Source organism: Scyliorhinus torazame, chromosome 2 (assembly GCF_047496885.1).
Source record: "Scyliorhinus torazame isolate Kashiwa2021f chromosome 2, sScyTor2.1, whole genome shotgun sequence".
Classification (NCBI taxonomy): Eukaryota; Metazoa; Chordata; class Chondrichthyes; order Carcharhiniformes; family Scyliorhinidae; genus Scyliorhinus; species Scyliorhinus torazame.
This window is the reverse complement of record NC_092708.1, coordinates 324,668,588-324,686,588: the sequence shown is the minus strand read 5'-3', so window position 1 is coordinate 324,686,588 and position 18,001 is coordinate 324,668,588. Positions and strand designations below refer to the sequence as shown.

General features: G+C 40.5%; 1 protein-coding gene across 3 annotated transcripts in view; it reads right to left on the bottom strand.

The window, feature by feature from the left end:
• Positions 1-18,001, bottom strand: part of ddhd1b (DDHD domain containing 1b) — a 120,001-nt gene that overhangs the window by 77,406 nt on the left and 24,594 nt on the right. For 2 of the 3 annotated variants that reach the window (XM_072489725.1, XM_072489722.1), the window contains exons 2-5: positions 15,973-16,146; positions 10,196-10,297; positions 8,924-9,052; positions 1,071-1,218 (exon numbers count right to left, since the gene is read on the bottom strand). In XM_072489725.1, coding sequence (XP_072345826.1) covers positions 1,071-1,218; positions 8,924-9,052; positions 10,196-10,297; positions 15,973-16,146 — 553 coding nt within the window. The remainder of the gene's footprint in view (positions 1-1,070; positions 1,219-8,923; positions 9,053-10,195; positions 10,298-15,972; positions 16,147-18,001) is intronic. The other variant, XM_072489723.1, reaches the window with a different exon arrangement.

Below are 18,001 nucleotides of genomic sequence, written 5' to 3'. Positions count from 1 at the left end.
CTGCAAATGAGAGAAAAGTGTGTCAGCGAATGTGGTGCAATGTCTTTGCCCGCTATCATAGATGAATAGCAGACAATATGTACAAGCGGTGAAATGTGGGTGTGAGGTTTGCGCCAGTGTTAAGTGAGTGAGGGTGAGATGCAGCCTTGAGCATGAGGTATTAATCATGATTGATGGAGATTGTTCGTAACGGAGTGATGGGACTATGCTGTATTGGGTAATGACTGAGGCTAGTGGTACAATTGGTAGGATATGGCATTTTAAGATTAATTAAATGATCTTGACCACTTGGGTGACGTCACTGGACATTTTGCAGCTCTGCACCTAGTTATCTATTGGCTTTGACATCACAGCTACCTGTTCCCCTAACTTCAAAGCATTTCTTTGAAGGGCCTCCTGTGGCTACATTCTCCTTTGCACCGTCTTCATGAAGGCATCTGTCCGAGAACCTTGTAGCACCTTCTCTCTCATGTTGTGCCATTATTCAGTCTTTTTCAATATCAATGACTTGCACAAGAACTTCCACCATGTACTGCAGCCAAAATGCACCTCCACTTTAAGAGATTCAGGCTAGCTTTAACTCGTGCATGATTTCTCATTATCTTGGGACACCCGATGAGCAATGCAACCACTCAACAGTGTAGTCAGCATCTGTTGAACACGATAATCATGATAGTGAGCAGGCAGACTAAAATTTGCGTTTAACAAACACGGGATAATCACTCATCCTTAACCCCATGTCCTTTTTCAGCGGGTGTCCAAATTAGTTGCCCACCTTTCTGTACAAGCTAAGAGAGAATATTGTTTCCAAAGTTTGAATGTGTATACCAAATTAAACAGACTAACTGGGCAACACTGATCCCAACCAGTGTACTGGCTATCAAACCTTTTGGCCCCAGATTACAGTACATTGCTGAAATTAATTTACAACAAAACTTCTAAATCATTGTCTATTTATGAGTAACACGTATTGTTCATTACTAAACATATTTCACTGAATAGTTTACTTTGGTTAAGTGATAAATGGTTGTTGCAGTAATGGAACAGGTATTTTGAAACACAGTACTTACATGCCTGTGTTTTTGATAATACGACCCTGGTCCATTTTCTGTCCTATTCCATGTACAACAAAGACAATGTGAGTAGGGAGTGGAGGTTTGTCTTCAAGTGAAGACTCCTCTACGTATCCTCTATGAAGTCTAGTCCCACTACTTGATGCTGCATTGACAAAAAAATACACATTATTTGTGCACACATAATATTGAAACAATACATATAGCTAAGAAACTTAACATGTAAAACTTCAAGCAGTCACATACTGTCAACTACAAAGCTGCACAGAAGCTGTAATTCATAGATTTCATAGAATTTACAGCGCAGAAGGAGGCCATTCGGCTCATCGAGTCTGCACCGGCTCTTGGAAAGAGCACCCTACCCAAGATCCATACCTCCACCCTATCCCCATAACCCAGTAACCCCACCCAACACTAAGGGCAATTTTAGATACTACGGGCAATTTAGAATGGCCAATCCATCTAACCTGCACATCTTTGGACTGTGGGAGGAAACCGGAGCACCCGGAGGAAACCCACGCACACACGGGGAGGATGTGCAGACTCCGCACAGACAGTGACCCAAGCCGGAATCGAACCTGGGACCTTGGAGCTGTGAAGCAATTGTGCTATCCACAATGCTACCGTGCTGCCCCTTCAAGTTTTTAAATTGTTTAACTTTTAAAAGTTTTAAAAATTCAAGTTTTAAATTGGTAAAGTTATTCTACAAATGTGGTGATTTATTCATAGCGTTGAAAAAAAATTCAATAGAAATATAATCAAATAAACATTTCGTTCTATTTTATTACTGGAATTTCTGCTCTTTCATATTTTCTCAAATGTTTACAGCAATTGACAAACCTTATGATTTCACTGGAAGGCCAGGTAATCAGAGATGCCTTCATGAGAGTCACCAGTGCATTACTTGGGTTGTGCATTTAAGATGTTATAACAAAGTAAAAGAGCGGTCTTTCATTCAGTCACTGAATGTGCATTTGGCTGTCATGCCAGTAAACTCTAGTAAAATTGTAGCAGCCATGATGCACAAGTCAGAAGTTGTCTGAATCTAACCTGAGTCTCTGTGGATTTCCAACAATTTGTTTAATTATAAAAGAGCCAAGAGCCAAAACCTCTTTTTCTAAACCATTTATCTCTAATTTTCCAGTCCATTCATGAAGCTGTGAGGAAAGTGGCATAGATTAATTCAGATCAAAGAGTTGAATGCCTGATGTGTGCAAAATGGGTTTTGATTCATGGATATTGACACCAGTACTGTGGAGAGAGGGAGCTGTACCATTGAGGCGACGTTCACTTGAATTGTGGTGGGACCAGTGTCTTGGTGAATCACATAACTAGGGCTATGGAGAGGGGTTTAATCTAAATTGGGGGTGGGTGGGGATGTTTCACGTGAAGGGAGATTTGGAAAATTGAAGAGAAAAGACAGTTATGAGAATCGATTAGAGAGGTTGGGACTGTTCTCCTTGGGGAGAAGGAGGCGGAGAGGAGATTTGATAGAGATGTTCAAAATCATGTGGGGGCTGCACAGAGTGGATAGGGAGAAACAGTTCCTCCCGCAAGGGCCCTTCCTGTTGATTCCCTTATTTCCCTGATCTTTATTTTTGCTGTCATCATTTTGATCCGTAGATGTTCAATGGACATTTCCCTTTAAGTCGAACACAGGAAGAAAGGAATTCAAAAGTTACAAAAGTAAACATTGTGCTAGCTTTTGGACAGCAGATCTCAAGACTTTTTGGCACCCAAGAGATTGGTGGGACTTGGTTCGATTGGTTGACTGGTGGCAATGAATTGGTCAAAAGGCCGTATTCTGCCTGGTAATAGGGGGTGATTGGTCCTGTCTGAGTGGGATGATTTTCAGAGAGCCAGGGGAAGGACAGTTGGAGCCCTGGATGCTAAGAAAGAAGCTGCTCTCTCATTCCTATTTTCTCCAGAAAAGCTGCATAGCTGTTCACAGAATCTGCATGGATCTACAGTGAAAACCAGAATTGAAAGCCTAGACTGAAGGAAGGTGTGCTATAAGACAACTATCAGAAACAAAGACTGATTTTATACCCCACTTTTCTCCTCTGTGTTTGTCGGTCTTGTGTGTAGAGGGTCAGGCAAGTTTAAGTGGGGGGGGTTAAGAATTAGATAACAGTTAACCTGTTGTATTTGCTGTATATTTATTTGTATTTATTGATATTAATAAACTTAATTGTGTTTAAATTTACAAACTTCGTGACTGTAGTTATTGGGCCATTAAGGGCCAAAGACTTTGGGTGCGTTTTTCTAAGAATTATTTATTAATTTCAATTGTGTTGCGATTCCAGGTCAAGTAATAATAATCTTTATGGTCACAAATAGGCTTACATTAACACTGCAATGAAGCTACTGTGAAAAGCCCCTAGTCGCCACACTCCAGCGCCTGTTCGGGTACATGGAGGAAGAATTCAGAATGACCAATTTGCCTAACAAGCACGTCTTTTGAGACTTGTGGGAGGTAACCGGAGCACCCGGAGGAAACCCACGCAGACATGGGGAGAACGTGCAGATTCCGCACAGACAGTGACCCAAACTGGGAATCGAACCTGGGATCCCGGCGCTGTGAAGCAACAGTACTAACCACTGTGCTCCCATATGTGGGGCTGGAATTGACCGCGCACTAGCCCAAGGGATCGTAACCCCCCCTCGTAAAAGGATCAAGAACGAGGGAGCACAAATTTATGATTTAAAAAAAACTTCACACACAAGTGATTCGGGTCGATAATGCACTGCCTGGAAATGTGATGGAGGCAGGTTAATTGAGGCATTCAAGAGTGCTGTGATCCCAGTTCTTGTAACTGGAGGGGAATATCTCAGAATGGAACCGTAGCTCAAAAGACCGCAAGTTTTACTCTTTTTTATAAAAAACGTGGAGGAACAGACTCACAGGACTTCTAATTAGTTTTAACAGCCAGAAAAAAAACCCATTAAACATGAAAAGTTGGAGTATTATACAATACTACGTTACTTCTCCCTTGGCTGAACAAATACACACAGATTTTAAGATTAACACGGATTACAAAGTACATCTTAAACTACAATGGTCTCATCAACACAAAAGTCCCTTTTAAGCACACAAGGTGACTGCAGCAAGATACGTTGCCCTATGAACCCATGTGAACATCTGTGGATTTTCCCCTAAAATCACCCCCAGACAATTCTTATACCTTGAACCACCTTATCTCGTTGAACTCCGGCTTCCACGCAGGTGATTTCAAATTCCGCATTCAAAAGTCACATTTTAAAATAAATTATGCTTTCTTTCCGCTGCTTCCGTTAAGATTTCAGTTTTAGACCTCTCCCTTCAGGTTTCCTTTATCTGACACAAACTCCAAGGTCCAGCCACCAATTTCCATAACTATTTAAAATAATGTCTCCCAAACTGCAGTAATTTCTCACAAACCTTAGCACTACTACAGATATCTTTTTGGCCTCTCATGATCCAAAGCCTTTCAACTCTATGACTTTACTGAACAGCAATCTGTTTTGGTTCCCAGTTTCCTCTATTCTGTTAACTCCAGACTCTTTGGAACTTCTCTTCATTTCTCTAGTTTCCTTAACTAGCTGGAATTTCCGGCATCTATTTTCTCAACCATTACTCCATAGTATGGCTTTTTCTCTAGAAAGATTGAGAGAGATGTGCCCTCTTTTAAGTTTCGAAAACCAACTGCTTCTAGAAGAGCTGCCTTCTCTCTCACTACACATCTCGAACTGCAATCAAATTAGCCAAACTAAAGCTTAAAAGCTTCTCTGCCTTACATGGCCCCAGTTGCTAAGCACCACTGCTGGTTTATTTATTCTTCATGCCATAGCCCTCTCTTAGCACAATAGAATCACAGTTGGAAATGAATCCAACTGCACACATACAAACATGACCTGGGTTTACCCATCCAGGCACAGGAACATTAAAGTAAATATACTTAAACCTACACCTTATTTCTAATGTTTACCAAACAGAAATAAATCCCTTAAAAATACCTTTGTTTTCCTAAAAAGTGGGCATTAGATGATTACTTGAATAGAAACAATTTACAGAGGTATGGGGAAAAGTCATATGGGGCGGCACGGTAGCACAGTGGTTAGCACTGTTGCTTCACAGCGCCAGGATCACAGGTTTGATTCCCGGCTTGGGACACTGTCTCTGCGGAGTCTGCACGTTGTCCCAGTGTCTGTGTGGGTTTCCTCCGGTTTCCTCCCAGAAGACCCGAAAGACGTGCTGTTAGGTATTTTAGACATTCTGAATTCTCCGTCCTTGTACCCGAACAGGCGCCAGAATGTAGCGACTAGGGACTTTTGCACAGTAACTTCATTGCAGTGGCAATGTAAGCCTACTTGTGACAATAAAGATTATAATGCTCATCTAGAGAGCTGGTGCAGACACGATGAGCCAAATGGCCTCCTTCTGCGCCATGACAATCAGAGTGTGACAGAAAGGGCAGATGATGCACCAGCAAATAACTGCACAGTAAGCATAAATGGCAAAAAGAATTAAAGGCGCTTTTTCCGAATGCTCACAGCATTAACACGATGGATTAATTAACAAAATAGATTAATTGGCAGCACAAATATAAATAAACAAGTATGATATAATAGCCACCTGGTTGCAATGTGATCAAATCTGGGACCTGAATATTCAGGGTATTTGACATGCTGGAAGAACATGAGGAAAAGAAAGGAGATGGAGTAGCTCGGTTAAGAAAGGTTGAGATCTGAAACAACAGTGAGAAATGATCTTGGTTCAGAATATCAAGGTGTGGAATCAGTTTGGGGGGAGATAAGGGGCAGAATTCCCCCCCCCCCCCACCCACGCCGGATGGGAGGATCACTGGGGCGCCGTGCGAGTCCCGCCGTGCCGCCCCGGCACCCGATTCTCCCACCCCCCTGTCAAACCGGCGCGGAGAGAATCACGGCTGGCCGCTGGGAGAATTGCCCCTCGCTGTTTGTAACGGCGAGCGGCGATTCTCTGGCCCGGATGGGCCGAGCGGCCTGCCCAACACGACAGGCTTCCACCGGCGCCGTCCACACCTGGTCGCTGCCGGCGGGAACAGAGCGAGAACGCTGGGGGGGGGGGGGGGGCTGTGGGGGGAGGGTTCCTGCACCGGGGGGGGGGGGGGGGGGGGGGGGGGAGGAGGGAAAGAGAGGGTCTGGCCCGCGATCGGTGCCCACCAATTGGCAGGAAGGCCTCTCTGAAGTAGGACCGCCTTTCCTCCGCTGCCCCGCAAGATCCATCCGACATCTTCTTGCAGTGCGGCCGCGGGGAGGACAGCAACCGTGCATGCGCGGGTTGGCGCCGGTCAACCTGCGCATGCGCGGATTACGTCATTTACGCGGCGCCGGCCATGACATTTACACGGCGCCGCGGCCCGGCGCGCGTAAATGACACGGCGCCGCTCCTAGCCCCCCGGGGGCGGGAGAATAGGGGGCTGGGAACGGCCTCCGACGCCGGAGTGAAACACTCCGGTTTTCACTCCGGCGTCGGCACTTAGTCTCCCGATGGGAGAATTGCGCCCAAGAAATATGAAAAGAAAGACGTCACTAATGGGAGTAGTTTATAGCCCCCTAACAGTAGCTACACAGTAAGACAAAATGTACATCAAGGAATAATTTGGGCTTGCCAGTTACTGCAACAATTATGGCGACTTTAATCTTCACATCGATTGGACAAATTAAATTGGCAATAGTAGCCTGGAGGAGTTCATAAGAGTGTTTTTGGGCAGGTTTCTGGGACCATCTACCCAACTAGGTTCTGGAAGAGCAAGGCCCGAGATCCAGGAGAAGGGAACCTCCCGATTGGGTGGTGAAGAGTAAGTAACTCGAGGCAGGGGAAAAAGGCAGCAGAGCACTAATTCCATCGGTGGCTCATTGCGATTCCCCCCCACCCCCATTGGTGTCCCAGGACAGGGGCACAGCCCCTGAAAATAGAGGAAGAGCCCCAGACTCTAGGCCTAGATGCAGCCTTGGTCTGGATGTTGGTCAGAGCCTTGGGTTGTTGAGGCGCTTTGTAGGGTGGGGAAGGGGAGAGAGCGAGAGGGAGAGATAGAGAGAGCACAAAAGAAAGCGCAAGAAATGGAGAGTGGGAAAGAGAGAAAGGCAGATAGACAGACGGACAAAGTAGTAAAGGAGAGAGGAACAGAGAGTGGGAGAGGAGAAAGAGAGTGGAATAGAAGACAGAGGGAGAGACAGAGGGAGAACAGGAAAAGTCAAGGTGAATTTCAGGAGCACTGTGATATGAATACAGAAGGTGTGCCACTCATTAAGGAAATGCAAACACAGTTATTGTATTAAAGCAGTAGGCGAGTTGAACGTTTCTGTATTCTCTCTTTAATAAAAACTAAAGTTGTTTCATGTGTGTGTGACCCACGACTGATTTTATCTATGTGTGCGTGGCCTTTGATAAGCAAAATGTTCCTCCCCTTGGTATAGGGAAATGGCATGATCACACCTACAGTACAGTGTGTAATTGTGGTCACCTTCCTTAAGGATCAACATACTTGCATTGAAAGCAGCTCAGTGAAGATTCACTAGGCTGATTCCTGGGATGAAGAGGTTGACACACGAGGAAAGGTTAAGTAGGCTGGGCCTATATTTGTTGGTGTTTAGAAGAATGAGAGGTGATCTTATTGAAATTTAAGATTCTGAAGGGGCTTAAGAGGAAAGATGCTGAGAGGATATTATGAGAGAATTGAGAACTAGGGAACATATTTTCAAAATAAGGTTTCTCCGATTTAAGATGGAGAGGAGGAGAAATTTCTGCTCTCAGACGGTCATTAATATTTAGAATTCTCTTCCCAGAAAACAGTGGGGGCTGGATCATTAAATATTTTCAAGGCCGAGTGAAAAAGCTTTTTGATCAACAACAGAGTCAGGTGTTATAGGGGGTAGGAGGGAAATTGGAGTTAAGGTTTCACCAGATCTGCCATGAACTTACTGACTAGTGGAATAGGCTTGGGAAAGGGAGGGAGTTGTGAATGGCCGACTCGTGTTCTTATTTCTTATGCTCTATTGTTCCATTAGAGGAGATCAACAGGTGAGCTTCTCCAATGCCTGCATAGGTGTCACCCTGAACTGCTAGAAGGCCATACACAAGAACAGCTCGTCAATCAATCCTGTCCATAAATGTTTCTGGTGGGGTGGCACGGTGGCGCAGTGGTTACCACTGCTGCCACACAGCACCGAGGACTCTTGTTCGATCCTGGCCCCATGTCACTGTGTGTATGAAGTTTGCACATTCTCCCTGTGTCTGCGTGGGTCTCATCCCCACAACCCAAAAGATGGGCAGGGGAGGTGGACCATGCAAACTTGCCCTTAATTGGAAAAAATTAAAAAGACATTTTAAAAAATGTTTCTGGTTGACCAATCTGTAATCACTTACGGAGGTGTGCAGTTTGTACAGTGTGAATTAAGGCACTGCAATCCGCTACCAAACTGGGCAGCAAAAGCTAGCAACAGCCAAGCTGACAAACGCACCCAGCTGTTAGTTTCACAACTTACATTTGAAAAATGATGCAGCATCAATGGAAAAATTATTTTGGAAATACTGTATAATGTTATGTCAATTTTACAGGTACGGTTTGGCTTAGGCTCCCCTGCTGATAACACACTTGATGAAAACATTGACTGTGACTAGGCATTGTGAAATAATCACCAGTTATGCAATCCCATTCTTCTCCCAAGGTAAAAACCAAAAAAGTTCATCATCATAATCCCTTTAAAAATGTTTTCAGAAATTTAATTAACATCGTTTAGGCAAGTTTAACTTATTCAATTTGCTCTCAAGAAAATTCAGAACAACACTAATTAGCAAAGTAAAATGTTTTTTGACCAAACTGTACCTTTGGAAAATCCCAACTTCTGGGTAACTGTCCTGGCAATTTTGGATGTGGTGGTGTCACTGTACAGATAAACCTCATCCACGCTGTACCAGTCCACATGGTTGCGACTGAGCTTTAAACTGTGTATAGCTGTGACCCATAAACATATTTCAAATATTAATACAGCACAAGACACAGATTTGTCTGCTCGTTATATTGCTGACATTAACTGTCAAACTTTGAATAGTGAAATAAGTGGTCAAAATGCATGCAGTGATTAAGGGACATTCCAAATCTAGACGTTAATTAGTAAATAAATACAGACAAGAGGAAACACTTCATGAACTGTTAAACGTTTCCAGGTTTCTTGAACAAAGAAATTGCTTTGCCCTTCAGTAGTTTTTCTGGTGGGTGGGAGGTTAAGAGAGAAGATAGAACAAGAGCACTCTTATCTGAACGGCATATTGTCAGAGCCACATAGACTCTCATCTACATGCAGAGTTCAGATTGTAGATAACCTTGGATGTGGTAAGATATCAAGCAAATTTGGATTGAAGACAAGCAAGTCTTTTTCAGTCAGCACTGTAATTTACAGACGAGTAATTAATACGTTACAAATTTTAAGTCATTGAAGATAACTTGTGCATGGAAGTATGTTTTAGTACACAATGGAGCTAATTGTCCAATTTTGTCAAAGTCTTCATGGCTGCATAAAATCACTATCTGCTCAAGTCATTTTACAAGACCAGCCATAAATGACTTTATTCGTAATAGGACCAGCAACATTAAGTGACCAATTATAAACATTCCTGGATGAACAGTTCATGATGTGTAACTCTCAGTCTCAGGAATACATCTTGCTAGTTTTGCAATACTATTTACCCAAGATTTCTGGTGGAGCCATGCACTAAAAGCCAAACAGCATGGCTGGGATTTTCCAGTCCCGACCGCTGTGGGACCAGAAATTCCCATACAATGTCAACAGACCTTTGTCTGGTCCGTCAAATTTTCTGTCCTACCCGTGACGATTCCCACTCCGGGCAGGAACAGAAAATCATGTATTAACCTAGATGCCAGTCACAACTTCCTAAAGGTTTCAACTGAAGCACATAATAATGAACTGATAGAGCAGGTTTTCTCTGAGCAGAGCATGGAGAGTGCAGAAATCATTTCAAATTCATTAACAGTCTCACTTTGGATACCATCATAGGTTCAGGAGGAGAGGAGTGTAAATACTACTTGAAAAGCTTTTCTAACCAATAGCAAAGCTGTACAGAGTAATCTATACTATACCTTGACAACGCTTTCTTTTGTTACATGCAGTGGTTGTACTTTCTTTATATCCTCTCCATTTGAACAGAAAGGGAAGGTAGAAGGGAGGGAGTTGGTAGAAAACTAACAAAGCAAAAAAAGTGAACTTTATGGATTTTGTGATCATTCAACTGATCTTCAGAATAAGGTCTCAAAATCAAAATACATTCTAGGCTTTCCAACTAAAAGGTTCTCTGATATTTATTTAAAAAAAATCTACCCACACCAAATTGGTGGACTTGTATAGTAATCCTAAATTATTTCTAACAAAGTTAGTTGAAAATTAAACACAAATTAGATCTTACCTACAAATGAGAGAATACAATTTGACATGTGCTTCATGATCTATGCAGTTTTGCAATACTAGGGTTGTCACATTAAAGTTTTTCCAGGTCACCAGCAACTGCCCAGACACTGGTTTCTTAAGAAATTACAGTCGTTATTATCGGAGTTACATTAGTTGCTACATTTTACAATAAAGTACAGTCAGATATCAGCACAGCAACAGCTGGAATTTAACACATCCGTTTAATTTTTGTTTAAATAAATGACATTGCAACAGCTAACAATTGCCTCGTTACTGAAAAGCAGAATAAGCAACAAAAAAAAAAAAACATTGTTAAAAGTTTTATAGAAATTACTAATCTATTCAGTCAGAGTATTTTATTACTGGTCTCCATAAAAACCAATTGCTCATTTCTTTCCTTCACTTTCACCAGTAGCCAGGTTTATTCACATCGGGTTAGGTGACATTTCAATATACCAAATGTACTATCTACTCATGTTAGAGATAAGAATTTGCAGTTTATAAAGAAAACAAATCAGGCTCTAGCAACTTGCATGTCATTTCTCTCAGAGCCTCAATGAAAAATAACAACTCAATTCTTCAACGTCTCAGATCCTACAATCCCAGGAGTCAAGATCAAAGTCACAGGGGTAGAAAGTTACAGTCCTAACTGCAAGTAGTACTTCCTTTCATCATGTTCCCTTTGGGGAATAGACTTTTTAAAAATAAAAAGCACAATGAAGTTTCATGTAACACACATATTTGAATTTCTTTTGGAGTTAGTGATGGATAAATGGAGTAAAAAATGTGGAAGTTGAAGATATTTGCCCTTATTCAAAGTGCTAAATCAAGTAGCTGGATACATCACACGCACTCGTAATATAACGGAAATTTTTATCAAGTCCTTCAGTTGTTATCAAGGAACATAGGCAAATCATCAAGGCTGTATTCAGCGATTGGTAGCTGCCAACTAAAGTGAGCAAGACATTTGAGAATTTGATATTGGTCTTATGAGTCAGTGAGTTAGGTTGATGGAATTCAAAAACTTGCACTAAAAATATGTTGGGTACAGAGTGATAGTCAACAGTGTACCCAATAGAACCAGTTGTAACCTTCTGCATGATTAAGATGAATGAAAATCTGAAGGTAATGGTGTTATTAAATATTTGTATACCAATACCATGCAATTAAGAGCTGTAGTGCATTTTGCTGTGCTCAAGATTCTTCACAAACCACTTCCCTTCCAATTTTCTTCCCTAGCTCTTGGAAAGTGCCAATTCATGCAGAGGTATAATTCCACTGAGATTTCATATCTCAACCAAATGACCAGTCTTTATAGGAGTCTAGATAGGCTAAGAGAGCATTACATCTGAATCCCACTGCTGCTATCTAAAGCACTCCTACCAAAACTGCAGAAATCAATTAACGCAGCCCACAGTAGGATAGATTCTTTTCTGGTTGTGTGATTTAGGTCCACATTGACATAAATATTGATTATACTTAATTCATAAAACAAAGCTGCTATTATCCACATAGGTCTTCAATCCTCCAAGGTAACTATCCTCTTAAAAATGCTTTCAGGCCTGGTTTGTATGCCTGTAGATTTGGCCAAAACAAAATCTACTCACTTATGTAAGAAAAACAAAGGGTTACACGTGCTTTCAACTGCAGTGATTGAAACCAAATTAACATTTTGCTTTGTAAAATATGTATTTTGTTTCAAAGTCAAAATTCTGTGCAAATATGTAAAACAAATTGAACTGATGGCATGCATAACATCATGCAGAATTATCCATAAACCCTTGAGAAGAAACAGCAATAGCATCCTCCCTGGTTACCAAAGATAAAAACTGCGACAAGCTGAATTTCAAAAATTACACAGAAGCATGTTGAAGTAGCCTGGAAATCCAAGTTATTAACAAAAATTATGTTCAAGAAACCATTAACCGTTAAGGCTATTGCTGTGCTGATCATTTGGAATTTCTTTTTATTCAGATTAATTAATTTCTTTTTATTCAGATTAAAAGTTAAATAAAAGGAGACAACCTAGTCTTCTGCATTAAAAATACCCACAATTTAAGGAGGTATTATATTTTAAGTTTCCAATTACAGAAAAATCTCCCTCCTACCTTTAAAATATAGTTTGTGACATAGGCAAGCAATGCACATGCAAACAGCTAGACAAAACAAATGAAACATTCTTACAGCATAATTTCACAAACTATCATGCATATCTATCGACAATTTTTAAGAAGTTGGTTTGGTTCATGTTTGTGTCCATCTTATATTTAAGCACATTTTTTCAATTATGCCGAACACGACTATTTAATCCAAGTCATGCTGTACATGCATAGCATTTTTATAAAACGAAGTCTGCCTAGAGAGCAGTGTGTCTAAAATATGTTCTAAACAACTTATGGATGCAGTGAACAAAATGAGGAATTCGTCTGACTTTAACTATGGCAGAAATTGAAAAACGTGTCAAATATTTCCATGCAATTGACCACAGTAAGTTGAATCATCACACCATTTGAGGGACAAAAGAGTGAGTATGAAAACAGGCTGGCAGCTAACATAAAAGTCTTAACAGTAAAGAGTAGTAAGAGGATTGGTGGCGCCAAATAGGGACCTAAATGGAAATCCATGCATGGGGCACAGATAATAAATGAGCACTTTGCACCCACCTTTACTAAGGAAGAAGGTGCTGCCGAAGTCATAGTCAAGGAGGAGAACATTTTCAAAGAGGTGGTATTAAAAAGTCTGGCTGTACTTAAACCTGATAAGTCACCAGGACCAGATGATGCATTCAAGGACACTGAGGGAGGGGAGGTAGAAACTGCAGATGTAGTAACCACAATTTTCAAATGCTTCTTAAATGCAGGCATGGTGCCAGAGGATTGGAAAATTGCACTTGTTACACCCTTGTTCAAAATAGGGTGAAAGGATAAACCCAGCAACTGCAGGCCAGTCAGTTTAACCATGGTAGTGCGAAAACTATTAGAATGAATAATCAATGACAGAGTCAGTTGGGTAAGTGTGGATTAATTCAGGGAAGCCAACATGCATCGGTTAAAGGCAAATAGCATTGAACTAACTTGACTGAATGTTTTGATGAGGTAACAGAGAGGGTTCATAAGGATAATGTAGTTAATGAGGTGTATCTGAACTTATGATAGGAGTTTCAGTATCCTGTTTATTCAAATGCCACAGTGATAGGGTCAATCGATAGCAACTTCATATTTCCACAAACTAAATACATCGATGATACACAAATAAATGTGAACATCCACAAAAGGCAACGATGCCATCTCTGCTCTTTCCATTTTGTTTGCAGAATTCACTTTTTAGATTCAAGCCTCTACGCAAGTAGTACTAAGGGAAGTTTTTTTAAAAATGGTCAAATCATATAGACATTACAACCTAAAAAAATACCCGACCTTGCTTGGAGACAAGTTCTTCAGGTTAAAAAGTACAAAATCTGTAAAACAGAATTCAAGTACTGGAAATTGTGATCCAACTTCAGTGGATGGGGGTGTCATTGGTCTATACAAAATTTAAAAGGAGGTCCCATTTTGCCAGTGTTCTAAACACAAACTCAGAATTCAATAAGTCACTTTGAAAAAAATGCTTAAAATAACATAGAGGTTATTTATTAAAAGACACTAAAGTCAAGTGACAGAAGATATCTCCTGAAATTTGGTGGAAAACTCAACATTTAAATCCGATTTTCACCAAATTCTACGGGGCACTTTGAGTTGATTGTTAGGATTTAAGTATGAACATTTATTCCAATGCACAGTTGATTTGATTCATAACATTGTAGCTCACAGAAAGAATCCAAAAGTACATGTCCAGTAAAGAAAAGCCAAAGACAAATTAAGACGTTCATGCATCATTTCTTAAAAGATACAAATATAGAACAGGTGTGTAGAAAAACAGAAAAATAGAATGCAGTTTGAAATAGATCTTTTTCAAAAGAATTCTGTATTTGAATGAAATTCAATTGAAACTTAGTGAATTTAAACACTAATTGGCTGTTTGCTTTGCTCAAATTCAAAGATGAAGTATGGGGCTGATGAGTTGAAGAATTCTTTTCATCAGAACTGAAAGGTCATCAACCCGAAACATTAACTCTGTTTTTCTTCCCACCGATGCCAAGTGACCTTTAGAGTACTTCCAGCATTTGCTGTTCTATGTTTTGTCTACTATAAATTAAAGCAGCATACGAATTAAGCCAACATAATGTCTGTTGTTAATTCAGTCCTTTGTCATTTCAATCCAAATTTGGAGAAATTGAAGGATTACACATACATAAGGCAGTCCAGAATGAAGGAGCATCACTGTTACTCTCTCTGGTGCTGTTATCACAAAACTAGATGTGGGGCAATGGGAATGAACTTCTAGAAGAAGGCAACAAGACTACTTATACAGATTGTTGATAGCTGTGAATGTCAGCACTGAATGAGAGGTTTCTATAGCAGGCCCAAATTACAAACAGTACTCATAAAAGATCACAATAAGTGATAATATTCATTCACAAATCGAAAGGTGGTGGTGAGATTCTGGTAAATTAGAGGTGAGCTTCTGTTTGCTCTACAAGTTTAATTTAAAATCTCAACTTCATTTTTATTCCTTTCATATTTTTAAATTCTATTCTTGCAAATGTTCTATATTATTCAAACATTTCTCTTGCTTGTCTGTGGTAATCTTTCTGGCATGCTTTACTAACTAAACTGAATCAAATGGGGACAGTTAACTTATTGGCTCGGCACTGACAAAGGTGCCCGAAAGTATGCAAACCTCTGGCACAACTGCTTAGGTAGAAAAATAGTAAAAACAAAATTGGAAGTTAGGGAATGCTTGTTGTAATTTCTATTCTAATCTCAAAAGGATGTTTTTCTAGAGAAGTACCAAAATATAAATGGCAAGAAATGTTATTCTACCTTTGTTAATTTATTTTTTAAATTATAAAATAACGGTTACTGACTTCTCGAAAGCATTGGAACACTACCACCTTCAATTTTCCCTTCAAATCACATGCTATCCTGACGAGAATTTGTCATTCCTTTATCATCAATAGGTAAAAATCCTGGAATTCCCTCCCTAACAGCACTGTGGGGACCAAATGGACTACAACTATTCAAGACGACAGCTCACTACTGCCTTCTCAAAGGCAATGAGGGATGGATAATTAATGCTGGCCTTAGCAGACATCCCATGAATTAAATTTTTAAAAGTTGCATCTATTGTCCTGCAAAGCTTTTAATGCCTTGCATGAAACACGCCACTTCTCGCTACATAGTACATTCAGAAAAGGTCAGAGCTGCAGTTCAGAAACACAAAATATTATAGTTCACACATAATAAATAGCTGTGTATTCAAATAGTATGCAAGGCTGAAAAATTCCAGCCTTTCTATCATAAAGAGTGCATTGTGAAACTGAAATTAGGATTACAGGCTTTCTTTGTCTTACCATCTTTACTGTCCATAGGTTTAGCTACGTCTAGTTCAAATGCATCCTGCATCTGTTGACCCCGAAAACGCTTTAGGTGTTCAGCTTCAATCAGATCACTGTCTTCCTCTTCCAAAGGTTGCCATGTACCATCAACAAACCACTGGCCACGCATGACTATAATATTATCAGATTCTGCAAAGTCAAAGACAACACAAGCATAAGTTAACAGCAGAAAGCAAAATCTAGCATGTTGCAAAATCTTTGAAATTTTCTTCCTAAATATACTAGAGGAACAAAAACAATCTAAATATGCAACTGCTTTCATTACAAAAATTGTCTGACCTGCTGGATTTTCTGTTTGTGTTGTATGTCAGTAGAACTACGGAAAGGGAAACGAGAGAAGGAAGAGGGGGACAAAAAGCAAGTTCGCAACTAGATTGTACCGTCCAGAATATTAAACAAAAAATAAGACACACGTTTTCTATTTATTTCATTATTTCCAAGAGATTTCATCTTTACTAAGTGGACTAACATAGGCTAAGTGGCGGGGGGTGATTATTCCATCATCATATCCCAGCAAGATCATTTTCAAACTGCTAGTTTCCTGACAAGAGCATTTCAAAACAAATGCGCTATTTGTGGAGGAGCGTCCTTTCACCAAGTAGTACAAGAAATATACTAAGTGAGTGGGGACCCTGACATCAAGGTGAAGAATAGGCTCCAAGGACATACTTGTCGGCAATGAGACCTGCTCGGCAAATTTATGTCAGGCAGCCTCCTAAATGGCTGGCCGTGGGAGCACCAGCAAATTAAGCATTTAAATATAAGCAAAATCCTGCAGATGCTGGAAATCTGAAATATAAGCTGAAAATGTTAGATAAGCTCAGCGGGTCTGGCAGCATTTGTGGAGAGAAATAGTGTTCCCGTTTCAAGTCCATGTGACTCTTCAGAGTTAAAGAGTCGTACAGACTCGAAAAGTCTTAAATATTATGGGATGAAAGCTATCTCTACAGGAGGCCAGGACCCTACACAAAATAAGATTGTATTGTTCCTGATGGTCCCTGGCTTTTGATCATGAACATAATGTTGTGTTATGTAATTTGGAATAACACAAGCTGCCACTTGATGCAGTTTTGAGTAAAAGATGCTCCAGACTTTGAAGTGAGTTCAATGTGTTTTATTGAACCATTAGCTCAATGAGTTCGACTGTCTGCTAATCTAAATGTAGTAACTCAATCTAACTGAACCAGGCTTGCTCAATGCCATGTGCTGGGGTGTGATGCTGAGGATACACCCTGTCGCACTCTGTAGATGCTAGTCTGTGGAAAGAGAGGCAGGGTGTGAGTGCCTCATCCCTGTTATTGTGAGATACCACCCCTGAGTGTCCTGACTGCTCATTGGTCGTGTCCTATTCTATGTGTTCATTAGCTGCATGTTTGCATATCATGACACATAACTGCTGATCTCACTTAGAAATATTCAACATGCAAGAAGAAAAATGTTACTCATGCTATTGAAGGTGTCCATTGGTTGAGGCTCAGACATATTGGTGCCCCAAAATGGTTGGACTTTATTCAGCTTTTTACTGGGTGATCTTGATGCTTGCAACATTCTAATCTCTTGCACCAGAATGTCTCACCATGATCCATATAGAAATTCACCCCCTGAAAAATTGTAATTACCATGTTTAAATGATAAACTATATGAGGGGCTAGTCGCACACCAAATAAAGGCAGACTCCTTTACCTCAGACTAGCCATTTCTACTTCCCCTGCTGTTTGGCATCTGCTGTTTCATCTTTGAAGCCACCTTCCTGTATTTATTAGCAACATTTTCACAAACTGTTGTTACATTCTGTTCCTCAGAACAAATATGAAGAGGACTTGTCCAATCAGCATACAAAGCTCATTGTGTAGAGTTTCTTCTCAGTTTGGAATGCCACTTGTTTGCAGAAGCAAGGCGGGAGGGAGCTCCTACATTCATGTCATACTTGTGTGGGCTGTTATTTGTGCAGCGGAGTTCATTTGTTAGTTTATAGCTGGCAGAT